Source organism: Thermobia domestica, chromosome 3 (genome assembly GCF_964235325.1).
Source record: "Thermobia domestica chromosome 3, izTheDome1.hap1.1, whole genome shotgun sequence".
Lineage (NCBI taxonomy): Eukaryota > Metazoa > Arthropoda > Insecta > Zygentoma > Lepismatidae > Thermobia > Thermobia domestica.
The window spans coordinates 83,964,536-83,980,121 of NC_137456.1; the positions used below are offsets into that span (position 1 = coordinate 83,964,536).

At 35.0% G+C, this 15,586-nt stretch overlaps 1 protein-coding gene across 2 annotated transcripts in view; it reads left to right on the forward strand.

The window, feature by feature from the left end:
- The first annotated feature begins 13,863 nt into the window (after positions 1 to 13,863).
- The window catches only part of Pc (chromodomain protein polycomb), a 36,019-nt gene continuing 34,296 nt past the window's right edge, over positions 13,864 to 15,586 (forward strand). The window contains exon 1 of one of the 2 annotated variants that reach the window (XM_081751192.1): positions 13,864 to 14,267. In XM_081751192.1, the coding sequence (XP_081607318.1) occupies positions 14,202 to 14,267 (66 nt within the window). In that variant the 5' untranslated portion in view covers positions 13,864 to 14,201. The remainder of the gene's footprint in view (positions 14,268 to 15,586) is intronic. The other variant, XM_081751191.1, reaches the window with a different exon arrangement.

Sequence of the window (15,586 nt, forward strand, 5' to 3'; positions counted from 1 at the left end):
GCTGACTGTAGGCGACAGCGACAAGATAGTTGCGCAACTGTTTGGTCGCCAGTGAGCGGTAGGCCTAAGTAGCAATATGACAATCCTCCGCCCCTCCCAGAAGTCGGCCCTGGATCCGCCCCTGCTGTGTTCATAGGTTTTCTCGGTCTTATCATATTTCATCCCACTTCTTTCATTTCACCATTATCATTCATCTCATCATCACTCTCTTTCTTAACACCAGAGCATAAGATTGGACGTTAAAAAATAAAAAATAGTATTTGCATATTTTCATTATAGAAAATGTCAGCGATTTCTATCTCTCCAGTTGAATACTTACAAATGTCGTTTCGCGATACATGGTCCACCCTGTATATCAATTGAACTTGTTATATCGACTGAAATTGTATTATTTTCTTACCGTCTTAGGTACTGAGTATCCAGTCTACACATTCCAGATATTTCTCCTAAAACCACCACTAATAACAAGCTACGTGCATTGAAGTTTTATTTGCTTTCGAATATACTTTGCACAATAACTCACCTGCTAGAATATCTGAAACTTGTTAGTTTCGATTGAAAGAGCATTGATTAATATTTAATGACTATTCTTAGAAATATTGAGCCAGAATTGTGCAGTTTATTGTCCCTTTATAAAAGGTAAGTTACGAAATTCACATTGGATTTCGTAAATGTGGAATACGTATTGCATTTCATCATATACACCCAAATAGCCCTATTTGCTATCGTGACTTGTTTTCTGTATTGATTCTATCAAAGATAGAGTTGTATGAATATCATGTAGGCGAGTAGCTTGCACTGATATTTTTTATACTTGTGTTACCGAGTTAGATCTTCAGTACGAGCGGCACACGTATTTCTAACCTTACGTTGATATGTAGATTCTTATCAAGTACTTTAACAATTTACAGTATTTTGTCATGGTGTATAATGTGCAACTTTTTGTCAATACTTTCAAGAGAAAAATAGAGACCCACAATATAGACGAGTACAATTAAACCTCTGAATAACGAATACTGACGGGATATAGTTATTGTCCGTAAGTGAAAGATGCCTGCTACATAGAAGCTATAAACGTATATTACTTACAGTATTCCCATGTAGTATATGATATTTCCATGCAGTATGCAGTAAATGATCTTAACCATTGTAGTACGCTCAATGCCTCTACCGAGAATCTAACCAGGCTCCATTATACAGGGTGTTTCAAAACAACACCGACAACGTTTGGCAGGTGATTCCTGACACCAAAATAAGACAAAAAGTATAGACCAACCTGGATGCACAAACGCTTCCTTTCGGAGTTATAAGCCAGGGGTGCCCACAAGGGGGGCTATGACGCAAACTGCGTCATTGAAATATTTGGGGGGGTTAAAAATCTATATAAATATGTTTGAGGGGGTGTAAAAATTAATCGAAAAGATTTTTTTTTCATGGAAGAACACCTATGGATAGACAATTGCGGGGGTGCGTCATGGACATAAGGGGGAAGGCACCACTGTATAAGCTGCCGAAAACATGAAAAAACGAAATTTAAAAGTCAATAACTCCAAAACTATGGGACCTACTATAGTCGAATCAAGACTTCACTTAGGAACTAATATGTGTGCTATACAAAAATACATGTTTCAGAATCCTAAGGTACTCACGCATCAACTTTTATAGAGGGAATTTGGCTACGGTCACATAATTTGAAGTACTACTCACCTACTACTTTTATATCTTACCGATATCTCTTTCCAGTTTTGCTCTGATGGGCAATTATGCATAGCATAGTTTTGAATTCTAAAACTAGTGAACTCTATACTCTATTACAATTTCCAATGTGTGGTTAAAATGAATGTATGCATCAGAACCAAGCTAGACCTCTTCACTGGAACGCTCGGGCGGAGAGGAAGCCATCTTATTCATGTCATGGGCTTTACTAATATCCTTACGAACTTTTAATTTGTTATTGCTTTGAAAATACCCGCTGAACACAAATATGAACAAATTGAAGATTTTTCTGCATATATGTGTCTCATATGACGCGATTTTTATTACACATTTTGATTTTGCGGATGTTAACTTCGTCTGTATAGAGACATAAATATTCACTGATATCCCACAAGAACATAACGTAAACACAGAATATTCGAAACTTAACGACAACACACATTAATCAAATTATGAACAAAATTATGCCATTTATGATTCTATTGGATGATAGTACTCGTGATGCAAAACTGATCACGTTTGGTAAGCAAAGCAGTGCTGCTATGGAACAATGACTCACTGATATATCGTTTTTTTTTTGTTTGTTTGTTTGTTTGTTTGTTTGTTTATTTGTTTGTTTTGAACAAGGTGTAAAGCTCTAGATCAGAGATGGACAAGTGTATTTCTGTAATTTGTGACTTTGTGGAAAATAAATGTCTGCGTCAGGACAAATTGTTGATTATTTACTTAACTGCAGGGCTGCATTAAGGAGGCCTTAGAGGGGCTTTAGCCACGGGTCTCCAAGTGAACTGGGACCTCCACTCTGGTCAAAATCTTAACTGGCTGTCTGAAAAAAAAAATCATACAAAATACGATCATCATCATGAGATAAAATATGATCAAAAATACAAAACATATTCCCTTAACTTTCCTACTGTACTTTCACAGAAATGTATCAAGAGAAGTGAGCAAGGGCCACACACAGTGGAGTAGCACACTTTTGCGCCCCCCCTTCCCCCCGCAAAGTATAGAGAAGAGGCCCCACTTGTAAAGCCGACAGAAGTAAGGTTGAAGTTCTATTTCTTTAAAACTTTATTCATCGCAAGACTTCGGAGCCCCCTATACCTCGGGGTCCTCCCGCACTGCGGGGGTTGCGGGGGCAGCTGCTACGCCACTGGCCACACATATTTTTCCTAGCCCAGGACCTCCAGATGGGTAATCCAGCTCTGCTTAACTGTTCCAAATTTCCTACACTGGTATTTACTGATATTAAGCCGTGGCATTTTTGAATGACCCAGGGCGGCAAAAATGTTAAATAGGACCCTGCATCCATTAATACATTATTGGAATCTACAAATTCAAATAATTACTATATCCTTTTGCCCGATTTTGATCTGACACTTCGCTCTCGAGTTACACCATTATTATTATGATTATGATTATGATTATTATTATTAGTAGTAGTAGTAGTAGTAGTAGTAGTAGTATTAATAATAATAATAATAATAATAATAATAATAATAATAATAATAATAATAATAATAATAATAATAATAATAATAATAATAATAATAATAATAATAATAACTAAGTAACTAACCCTATGGCCTATGGAAAACGCCGCGTTCACAAAAGCTCTCCACTGACTTCTATCCTTAGCTAACTGCATCCAGTTTCTACATTTTATTCCTATCTCTGCGAGATCCATCTTTTGTATCCTCCCATCTGTCCTCCCATCTGCGCCTAGGTCTTCCTAATGGTCGTTTTCCGATTGGTCTTCCAGTCAAGGCTTTGAAAGCGTTTCTACTTTCTACCATTTTAGCTACATGACCTGCCCACCTAAGCCTCCTAGACTTGACGCTCCTAACAATGTTGGGTAAACCGTATAAATTATGTAGTTCCTCGTTATGAAGTTTCCGCCATTCCACATTCCCGTTCCTCTTGGGTCCGGAATATTCGTCTCAGGATCTTGTTCTCAAATACTTTCAGTCTATGTTCTTCCCTCAGAGTAAGCGACCATGTTTCGCAACCATACAGAACAATAGGCATGATTATAGTTTTGTATATTTTAAACTTCAAATTATTATTATTATTATTATTATTATTATTATTATTATTATTATTATTATTATTATTATTAATAATAATAATAATAATAATAATAATAATAATAATAATAATAATAATAATAATAATAATAATAATAATAATAATAATAATAATAATAATAATATATAATAGGGCCTAAATGACTTCAGTATTTTTATTTGGTTTTCGTGAATATTTCTTTCTCACAGTCAGAGTTTGCCAGTATTGTTTCTGAATACACTGTGTACGGTACTATAATTACACATTTACTTAGAAGTATTATCATTATTATTATTTCTAAATTATAATTGTTGTTGAGTTTAACGTCCAATTCATCAACGAGGCTATATGATTAACGTGGAATCCGAACCACGTGAGCTCGTGCCGGAAATCGAACCTGGTCTCCCACGCTTGCAAATTTTAAGTAGTAAGGTGTCTTTTTCACTTAGCTAACACATTGCTTCTCTGTAAAGAAATGTTGTTAGCGAGGTTTTAAAATAATCATTCCCGCTTTTCATTTGAGTGATTAATCCACCGTACATGGCACTCTGAGAACAATACGTTGAGATAGTACAATATAATTCTTAATTCAGAAATGTTGATTTGTGAAAGATAATAGTATCACTTAATGCTATCGATATCCAGACCTTAGGGCAGTGCGATATCTGGATTTGGATACCGAAAAACCGACATTGACAGAATATCGAAATTCGATCAATATATCGAATTGAGTTGAGTTGACTTTGAGTTTTACGTCCCGTTCAGCAGCGAGGCTATATGAGACGTGGGCCTACTGATTAACGTGGAATCCGAACCATATGAGCTCCCGCCGGGAATCGATCCCGGGTCTCCCACGCCAAAGGCACGATCAATATATCGAAAAATGGAAAATATCGAAAGTATCAAAATATTGCAGCACTAAAAATATGAATACAAAACACAAGTTCATCTTTTGAGAAGTTTAGAAAGAAAAAGAGAGAGAGAGGAAGATGATTCTCTCTCTTCCTTTTGTGTAGAGAGAGAAAAATACTCATATGTAAAGGTTATTTTTAATTGTGTAACTTCGTTCAACTAAAGGGCACCTGCTGATCTTATCTACAATAGAGTACACTTCTAGTCGTAGAAACCTAGACGGCGAAAAAAGCCTAATTTCAAAAAAAAAAAAAGAAAAAGAAAGAAAAAAGAAAAGAAAAAAAGAAAAAAGAAAAGAAAAGAAAAAAGAAAAAGCTCTAGATCAGTGTTATTTAACCTTTTTTTTTTCTCGCGTACCCCTAGACACAGTTCGACATCCAATTATGTACCCCTGAAGTTGTCTAAAAGAAATTAAATCGAAATTAACTTATTAAACTTAATGCGCATATTCAGATGTAATTATAAAGACTAAAAAGTACATAACTGTGTGTTTTTTTTTTTTGTCAAGTTTCGTAAACTGTGGAATGGTTTCAAAAAATGGCTTCATGCGTGTGGAAAACAAATTCTGAGACTTTATGAAGCAAATGTTAACCGATTATTTGGAAATATTAGAAGCACGTGACGTCATCTCGAAAATTGTCCATTGGAAAGAAAACAAATTTCTCCAATTTTGATAATTCAATAAATATTGGAAATATGCTTATTTTAGGATTGCGTACCCCCAGAAACATCTTCGCGTATCAGCAGTGGTACGCGTATCCCCGGTTGAATAGCACTGCTCTAGATCCTTACATCCCTCAGATCTGTGTTTACAGGAAAATCTATTTTCCCTCCATTCTGCTACGGAGTAAAATGATCATTTAGAGTAGAAATACTGACTATCTGGACGTTACCGTCAAGTAAATACGTAATTACCATACGTATAAATAGCATAAAATATGATCCCCCCCCCAAAAAAAGACAAATGAAATCGAAATCTTGCTTACTGGGTGATACAAAATTCATGCTTCTACGGGGTGTAGATCGCCAAGGTAATATTATAAAAAGATAAACAACTTCTAGCGTGAAGTTTTCTTGGTGTAGTGGCTAGCATAATGGAGTGGCGTGTAAATTCATTTTAGTATAGGCTCGAATCCTGTTTTCGATTTTTTTAAATTTACGTTCTACTGCAAAGAGTATGAATGTAAGAAAATTATAAATGTGACACAGCTATGTAATATACAGTAGTACATTACAAATATAAGGCAACATTCAACAACTGTGAGTTATATAAGAAAAAAAGTCTTAAATATCTCGTCTTTGCACGGATAAGAATAGGTTTATAGAAATTATTTAAACCTTCTTTCCGCCCTTAGAGGGCCGTAATTTGTAGAGACAGGGGGCAACAGCCCCCCCCCCCCCGGGAAGCTTCCCGCCGTTCGAAGGGGACCCACTTTAAGACAAAATTTTCTTACTCCATATGCGGACACGAACATCAAATTATAAGTGAAGCATCAAACAGGTTCACTACATTACATAAACAAAACAGTACACAAAAGGTAAATAAAACAAAAAAAAGTCGTGGGTCCATTTCAGTAAAAAGTGTCTACCATTAGGGACCCTAGAAATAATATTTATTAGTATGTTTTTTTGATTTGTTAATATTGTTTCCTTAATTAATTTGTCATGGAACGGGCCCAGTTGTGTAACTAACGGGCCCTCAGACCTTGCCGTGGAGGGCCCACAGGCTCCGTGGGTCTCACAAAGAGTAAGAGAATGATCTAAAGAGGGGGCCCAAAAATTAGAAAAAACACTGCCCCCCCCCCCCCAAAGAAAAATCTAAGTTACGGCGCTGGCCCTTAGGATATGCACTTCAATGAAAGCGTAATGACGAAGCGTCCATAAGATACTTTTTTTGGGCTCAAATTTTGAACGTCTTATCTCCCTTACGATACGCCCTTTAATCAAATTGGCACGATGAAACCCCAGCTTACGGAAGGTAGAGGACCTATAAGCCTATGTTTCAAAATTCATTTCAACTGATAAGCCTTTCTCCCGTGTGCTGTAAATATATAGAAAATGTACTCCATCCTCCATACCAAAAACAGGAATTTTCAAAAGTGTAGAGGTACATGTCCGCATATTTTTAACGAGGAGTTTTAATAAATTTTGAACCCTCCTATATTCCCCTGAAAATACACATTTTAATACTTGTAAAAGCAACATGAGAACAACCCAGTTCGAGGTAGGTGATAGTTATATTCCCAAGTTCATTTCAAACGTCTTAGCCTTCACCTCTGGTGCATGGGGTCCTAGTTCGATCCCAGTTCGCGCCAAGTAGGCTTTGTGGTGGATAAATACCGTATGTGTAGATTTTCTCGGAGGTCTCTCGTTTCGTCTCATTTTCTTCATTCCACCGTTTCTTTTACTACGATATTATATATCTTTGCGATAAATTACTTCCATTTCCTTGTAGTTATTTTGGGCAACGGCGCTTAAAAGTGCACAATTGTTTTGATAAGAAGAAGAAGAAGAAGAAAATAGAATATGTTGTTGATTTTATATTGATAATCAGATAGGTGAGTTGTTAAAAAGAAGATAGTTAGTTTCCTTGGTTTCTATGACCAGGGCCGCCCACAGGGGGGATGTATGGCGCAAGCTGCGCCATTGAGAAAAATTTTGGGGGGGATTTTACTCTACTTTTGAACTAGCAATTTTACTGTCGCAATAGCATTAAAACATGATTTTGAGAAGCTAATTTTCAAAATTTTTCCGGGGTAAACCCCCGTACTCCCTGCTTCGATACTCGATGAATGAAGTACCGCGCAAGTAGCCGTATGAAAGGAAAGGTTGGTTCGTTTTAAGAGAGAAGGGCCGCCCACAGGAGGAATGAATGGCGCAAGTTGTGCCATCGAGAAAAAAATTGGGGGGAATAAAAAAAATTGGGGAAGAATTTTACTCTAATGTCGAATAAGTAATTTTGCTGTCGTCAGAATAACATTGGAACACGATGCGATTTTTTTTTTTTTAATCTCGAGAATGAATCCCCCTGCCCCTGCTTAGAAACTCTATGAATGAAGTACTGCGCAAGTTGCTGTATAAAAGGATGGGCTGGTCGGTTTATCGCTTTGTGTAGGTAATTTACCCATTTTCTGCTGGGATCATTTATTTATTTCTTATTTATACCATGTACGACACTTAATAAGTAATGCTGTTCAATTGCTACATGATGTATAATAAATGAATTAATGATAATATTTTGTATAGTTTTCTGTTTGTGCGATTGCATTTTCCAGGGCCTGCGGTAAACTGAAAACCAGCTCAAAAGTGGCATCACTGTGTACAATACAGACTTTCCGTGAGAGGTCGCTCCAGTAGTATTCTATATATTCAGCTCCATGTATTGTACAGAGTGAAGCCAGCTAGGCAGTTGTTCGTTTTTGGCAGATCCTGGAAAATGTAATCACACATTCACATACATAGAAAACCACAGAAAATATGATCATTCATTATACATCAAGTAGTAACGGAATATTGTTACGTATTATATGTCGTCCATAATAAATAAATAAATACATAAATGTAAACGTAACCGAACAATAGATGGGCGATTCTCTGGCAAGTGGTACGTTGTCAGTAAATTTTCAAAATTAATTTGAAACTATGATGTTTATGTTTTTCTATTAAGAAATAGTGTAACTATATACTGGGACATTTAAAATCTTTTTGTAAAATATATTTACTAGCTTTTGACCACACAAACTTTATCTGTTGTACACCATGCTCAATACTGTTCACATATCTCAATTTTCAAATAATTTTCAAACTAAATTTTAAATCTGTAATTATATGAACAATAGCAAAAAACATGAAGTGGACCTTTGGCAAAAAATTGACAATTTTGTTTTAATTAATGTTTGATTCTGGTAGGCAAAAATCGTAGTTTTCTCATGTCATGTTTTGCTGTCCCGTGCGTAACGGAAAACATGTATTTTTCGTGTTTCCTTTGTAATTATAGAAGATAAAGTATTGAAACTTTTGCTCCAAAGTAGAATTATTATTAGCCTGTTAGTGGTACTCATTAAATTTCTTTATTATCCTCCTTATGTATTTCATGAGGGATAGAAATGTTGTCCCGTGCGTAACGTTACGCACGGGACATTTACAGATATATTCAAGGAAGTGAATAAAATTAAGTTATTAAGATTTCAATACGTGTTCATTGTTATTGAGATTAAACAGTGAAGAATAAACTTTTATATTAACTCAAAGAAACATGAATTTGCTGAGAGAAACTAAATCAAATATAACTAAACATAGCTACCAAAAACGTTTACGTTAAGTTACATAGAACATTTACCACGAAGCTTAAAAATAAATTATCATGGTAAATCGCACTTTTTTCTTTTCATTAGAAAGGTAGGTATCTAAGTTGTTTTGACAGTCTTGCAGGGGCCAAATGGATTCGCAACTTTTTACTATATTCTTTTACCCTTTATCAGAAAATTAGGTGCTTGAAGTATATTTAAAACTTGATCAAATGAGACATAAGATCTGCTATTTTCATCAAAACAAAACTTTGTACAACTGTTGTCCATGCATTTCAGATTTGTAACTCTAATGTCCCCATCTTCTTCTACATCACTTTCAGACACACATACATACCGATATTTAATCCTATTTCTGGAAGAACCACAATCAAATTTCACCAGGAGAAATACACGTGCTCTAATATTGTCCATTCTGAGCCCGACAGTTGAAGGATTGGAATATCATTATGAACATCGTCTTCAAAGTTGTATTCTGAATTAATGTCGCTCTCATCATTTGGTGAATATATTATCATATACACTGGCACTCTTTTCGTTTTCCTTGAACCAATCTAACTTGAATTACTTTGTTCTTCTTCACATTTTAGAGTGCTTTTCTCTTCTAAAAGGCCAACAACGAAACAATGCGGATTGAGTTTCGCAAAAGGAACATGAGAGGAAAAGAGTTAATCTTTTAACTTGCCTATAACGCTGCATTCTCACTTTATTTTTCAGTCTCATCTTGTTGCTATGTTGAAGTCTAAATTTTCTAGCCCTTTCAGCGCCACTCATTGCTTTCGTTGATCGATTCAGTTCATCACTGATAATATTACTTGGAACATAGTTGCTTCCATGTGAATCCATATTACTTATATAAAAAACTCACACTAAAGCAAATCTTCACTATGAAGTAACAAACAATCATACCAAATAACCAAAAACCAATTGCTTCCTTTCAATTCACTTTCCCGCATTTCACCTGATAATGGCAGAGTTCAAACGACTCAACGTTTGGTAGATAGTACAGAGGATTGAGCAGCTCAACAGTTGTACAACATTATGTGGTTTGAACGCCACCAATCAACACTCAGACAAATACCCTAAAGACATGGTAATAACACTAAGCGAGTTGCCTAGCAAAGTTCGACTTTAATACTTTGGAATGTAATTTAATTCATTTAAATTAAATTATGGATGCAATTTTTTTTGTGTTTGTTAATGTCCAAATGTCAATCTTAAAATATCAATCTCTTAAGTAAGGATATTGCATAATAACAGTCTTAGAACAACCAAACAATTGCATACTTTTCTGTCCCGTGCATAACGTCCCGTGCGTAACGGCGAGTCAAAAAAGAAAACATAGTGTGAAGCTAATTAAATTATATTTTCCAATTTAAAAATTATAATGCACAGTAAGAAGAATGAACGTAGAACGTAAGTGATGACATATAAAATTAAAATGCTGCCATAAATCGCAGAAAATGTCTAATGAAATTGAGATTGTCAAATGAGCTTTTTGTCTGAGTCCCGTGCGTAACGCTTAATTTTGGCTTATAACTCAATTTTGCAATTGTTTTGTGTGTTTCATTTTATTTAACTATGCACTAATAATTTCCCCCCCTAATTTTGACATACTTTTTATTTTATTTGAAAGTACATTTTTGTTTAAAAAAAGCAGTTTTTGTGTACGAATGTCCCGTGCGTAACGCTGAGAATCGCCCAGATCGGTTAAAATAGCGCCAAGAATTGAAATCACAAAAATGAGCGCCAAGTTCTGGTGAACAACAGTTACAAACACTCAAGTAATCACTTTCAAATTTAGATTTGAAACTTGCCTATGTTGTCTGGTGAAAATTATAAAGTAGTTTGACATAATTGTGAGCTAGTGGTAACCATACAGACAACAGCAAGTTAAAAATCTAAATTTGAAGTGAGCCAGTGAGTGTTTGTAACTGTTGTCCACCAGAACTTGGCGCCTATTTTTGTGATTTCAATTCTTTTTAAGAGTCTTCATCCCGGCGAAATTAAAATACAGCTAATTTTACATTAATTATGTATTATTTTCAAATAGATAAAAGATAATCGAAATGTGGAACAAGAGCGCCCTAGACAATATCATTTTACATGAGAAACCGTTATCACGACTAACTTATCTGCCTTCGATTTCGAGCCATTTTGAATTTCGGCGTTTATTTTCGCGTTTCTAAACAGCTGAAAACATAAAGCCACTAGGTGACTTGTGATAACGGTACCTCACGCAAAATAATATTGCCTAGGGCGCTCTTGTTTCACATTTCAATTATCTTTTATCTATTTGAAGATATCACATAAATACTGTAAAATTAGCGGCATTTTAATTTCTCCGGGATGAAGACTTTTAAGACCACTCGTACTTGGTTCTTTTACAGGAATGTTTTTTGTTGGATATCGCTTCTTTTTATAGGCTAATTTCGAGGATAACATTTTCTTTTGGTATCAAACTCAATAACTTGTAACTTGCGTCTTACTTTTCATGTACAAGGGAATTATATCAATATTTTGTAAAGAAAAAAAATAATACTACTAATTGTAAAAAAAAAAAAAAAGAATACCTGTGCCATACACAGTGTGTACAAGTTTTTATACCCTTCAATATCCTTATAGAACATATTTAGTATTGTACACTACCAAGACTACTAATAAAAGTAATGCCATTTTTATAATTACTACTGCCCCTATTACTACTACAAGCATTCTATAATACTACTACAGGAAATAAAAACAACAACAAAAATAACAATTACTAGTACTAGAAAAACTACTGCTACACTGGGCAATTGTTTTTAGAGGACTTGAGTTTTGAGGAGGGAAGAGATTATTAGTTTTGGGGGGGAGTGCGCCATCAGCTTTGGGGGGGATGGGCACCCCTGTCTATGACAACAGAATAATGTTTCATAAAGGATTTTGAGAATAAAAGGTAATGTTGTTACAAGTGACGTGTCTAATTTAATGTAATTTGATCGTGCTGACATCTAAAAATTACACGGACTGTGGGCTGAATATAACAAGAAGTTAATCGATACACTTTCATTTCTCATCATCAGAGTCTCCTTTAGCCTATATGGCATAAACGTGGGACATAAAACTGAAGGATTTCATTTTACGAAAGATTCAAACGGTTTAGCTGATTAAGGGTGATACAATCCTTCAACACAATCACTTCCATTTTTACTGTATTAGATGGAAAATATCGAAATATCAGAAAAAGTTCGATCGATATATTGTACCACTCTATAAACAGTTACCACATTCTGAAATACCAAAGAGCAGATACGCTTCCACCTAGCTAACTCGATATATAAACATTAACTTTTGACATAATAAGTTTTATTTTCAAATTCGCTTTTAATATATTATTTTTTTAAAAAAATATTAATATATATGAACAATAATTAAACAAAAATACTTGCATAGCATCATGTCGACTTTACCTGTTCATATTTTTAAGTAGTTCTGAGGTTTTTTTTTTTTAATTAATTCCTTCTTTGAATTCAAATAATAAAATATATCATTACATGTCCAAATTGAATTGACAATGCATTTCACTTTAGAAAATGCAGACAAATGAGGGAGCTTCGGAAAATGTACGCAAATGGAAATTTTTAGTCTAAAAATGCGTACATGTCAATTAATATTACACTTATCACTGTCATAGGTATTATGCCATTATTCTGCCAGATCACATGCCGCAAACTGAGAAAGTCCCGTGCAGCACGGTCTTCAGTTATAATCTCTTCAATCTCGATGTGGCAGCTTTCTCCTTGATACTATTCATCCACTAAAACATCATTCACCCCTTCTTTTTCCTGCCACCATACTTACTCTATCACGTCCCTCATTCTACAATTTCTTCTCAACCAATGCCACAAAGTTTATCTTTTTCTTTTAAATCACAACTAAAACTATTTTTTTTTATCCTTTACTATTCCTAACACTTTCTCATTCGTTTTCAGTTTGATCAAGATCTTTCTCTCCATTCTTCATCACATCCACATTTCGAAAGTTTCCATTTTTACTCGCAGTAATTACAATATTGGAAATAAAATAATTATTTTATTTTGTTTGAGCATTACTTGGTTCAGTAAATACCAAATATTATTTCAATTCTGTTCCGGAGGTACAGCACCTGGCAATGACACTAACGAACAATACTGGAGGTTGCTAGTTCAATAGAGGAAAAGTAACTGAATAGAACAATTATTTGGCAAGGAGTTCTATAAATAAGAATGACATCAAAAGTACAGCAAAAGGTGAGAGAGGAAAAGAAATATTACAATTCATGGACAATTTTGAATAGAGAAATACTTGCTCTATAACAAAAGAAACTTGCGAAAAACCAAAATTTGCGGCAAGTAATTAGATTAACTTATTGTCCGCTTATCTAACAAAATATGTCATACAACTAAATGATTTCCGTTTATGATGTCTTATTATTTACTCGGCTAATAGTACTCTCCTGTATGCATTTTTCCAGCATATACTATAGTCGCAGATGTATCTATATAAACTCATTATAATTCAATTTGCGTTTATGTAGTCAGCCGTTGCGACTCGAGCAAGTCGCTTCATATTTTTTGTTCATCATTAAAGTAAAACACATTCATAATGTATATTTTCTTTAAATCTTCTTCAATACTTAGTTCTGAGCATTTTCATGTGCTTAAAGTTAAGGAGTTAATATAAGACCAATAAAACTTAAAAACGTAGTTTGTATTATTGACCCATGGCATTAACGAAAAACACTTTTTGTCCCCTTGCGCCCCGCTTCTTGTCTACTTACATCGTGTTCGTGTATTTTCGCTTGTCGTCGGCATGAGGAAAGAGCGTTGTTGACGTCATAGCAATGTATTATGGGTACGGATGGGATTGTATAGCAGCGAGCTAGCTAGAGAACCAGGCAGGACCTCTGTGTTCAAGTTCTGAGTGTGAAGAAATTCGTGCAGTGTATTTTTTTTTTCAGTTCGGAGCGTTCCAGAACGCGGAGTGACAGTTGTGTAGACGAGTGCTTTAAGTGTCTGAGAAGTTGTTATTACGATAATTCATCTTGTAATACCTCGATCTTTTGGTAGTTTGTGTCTGTGAAGAGTTGGTGTGTGATTGGCAGAGGTGCTTTTTTCTGTCCAAGGGTTCTTTCAAGAGTAAATTCTGTCTCTTTTATTAGGTTACGGTTTCGAAAAGATGGAGCTGCCAATGGGAGATCGTGTTTATGCAGCCGAAAGGATAATGAAGAAAAGGGTTAGACGGGTAAGTTTATGAGCAAAAAGGTAATAACGACTCGTTTCGTTGCGTAAACATTGATGTCAGTGCCAACGTGTTTCTGTCTGGGAAGTTATCAACTCATTAAAAAATAAAATTAATATTTCTGTGAAGGAACGCATGTACTCTTAATGTGTGTAAACAATGTACGGTACTAATTATAGTATACTATAACAATTTACTCCTAAACAAAACTTTTAATAGGGTCTGGCTACCGAGAAATAAATAAATACTTTTATACAATTGATGTCTTCCTCATGTGTTTTGAGTTAACATTTACAGTAATAAGTAAAATTAAAAATAAATTTTAAAAAGAACAATTGTTTGTTTACATTGATAGATGTTGAAGGAACGATTATACTTAGTAGGTTTCAACTGGTCACGGAGAATTTTTGTCAGGTTTAATCTATTAATTTCTGAGTTTGTGTATGCGTGTGCAAGGTTTGGAACTATAAGGGTCGTACAAATAGTTATTGTAGTTCGTGGCCCTTGTACACAGGCGGTACTTGTAATTTCATCATGTAGGTATCTATCCTAAGGTAGATGTTCATTCGTTGGTAACAATACTACAAGGAGTGAAAAATTGACCGGTGAAGTTTGATTCGTGGTGATGTACTTGAAAAAGGTTATTCAATGAAAAGGGAACAGTTCTTATATTGCCATTTACCAGTTGTCTGTTTTGTTAGGTTATGCAACGCTATTTTTTTTTTTTTTAAGTCCATTGCTGTATTAGACTACGGCGTCATGCCGTGATAACGAGCTTAAAAATTCACTAGTGGGAGGAGTTGCATTCTTGGTTACAGATTTTCTTTAGAAGGGTTTATAACCATTATTGGTAGACTCACAGATACACCGTGCGAACATATGCCAGAGATACGACTGTGAAAAGATGCAAACCAATTTGTGCTAGGTGGCCATTGAAAGCAAGAAATTGATCTAACACAAGTCAGGGTAGGGCGAAGGTGAGCTCACGCAAAGTTTGTCCGTAGAGAGTGGGCGCGTCAGTGATAGTGGGTATCCAGTAGTGTTAGTGGAAACACGCTGCGTTCGTATTCCTTATCTGCACCAGCAAGGTACTTTTGAATACTTGAATCGTTACGGATAATGACTTAACACGCTGTATTCGCATAGGAATTCAGTTGAACATAGCTTTCTTACATAATACTACGTGGTAAGAAACATACTTTCGATTACGTCTCTGAACATTTTATGGATGCCACTGGTAAAACGCCCATATATTTTGGTTATTTATGTTTCCCTCTCGAAGTAATATTAGATATTTTTTCTATAAATTTTAAAAATCTGTG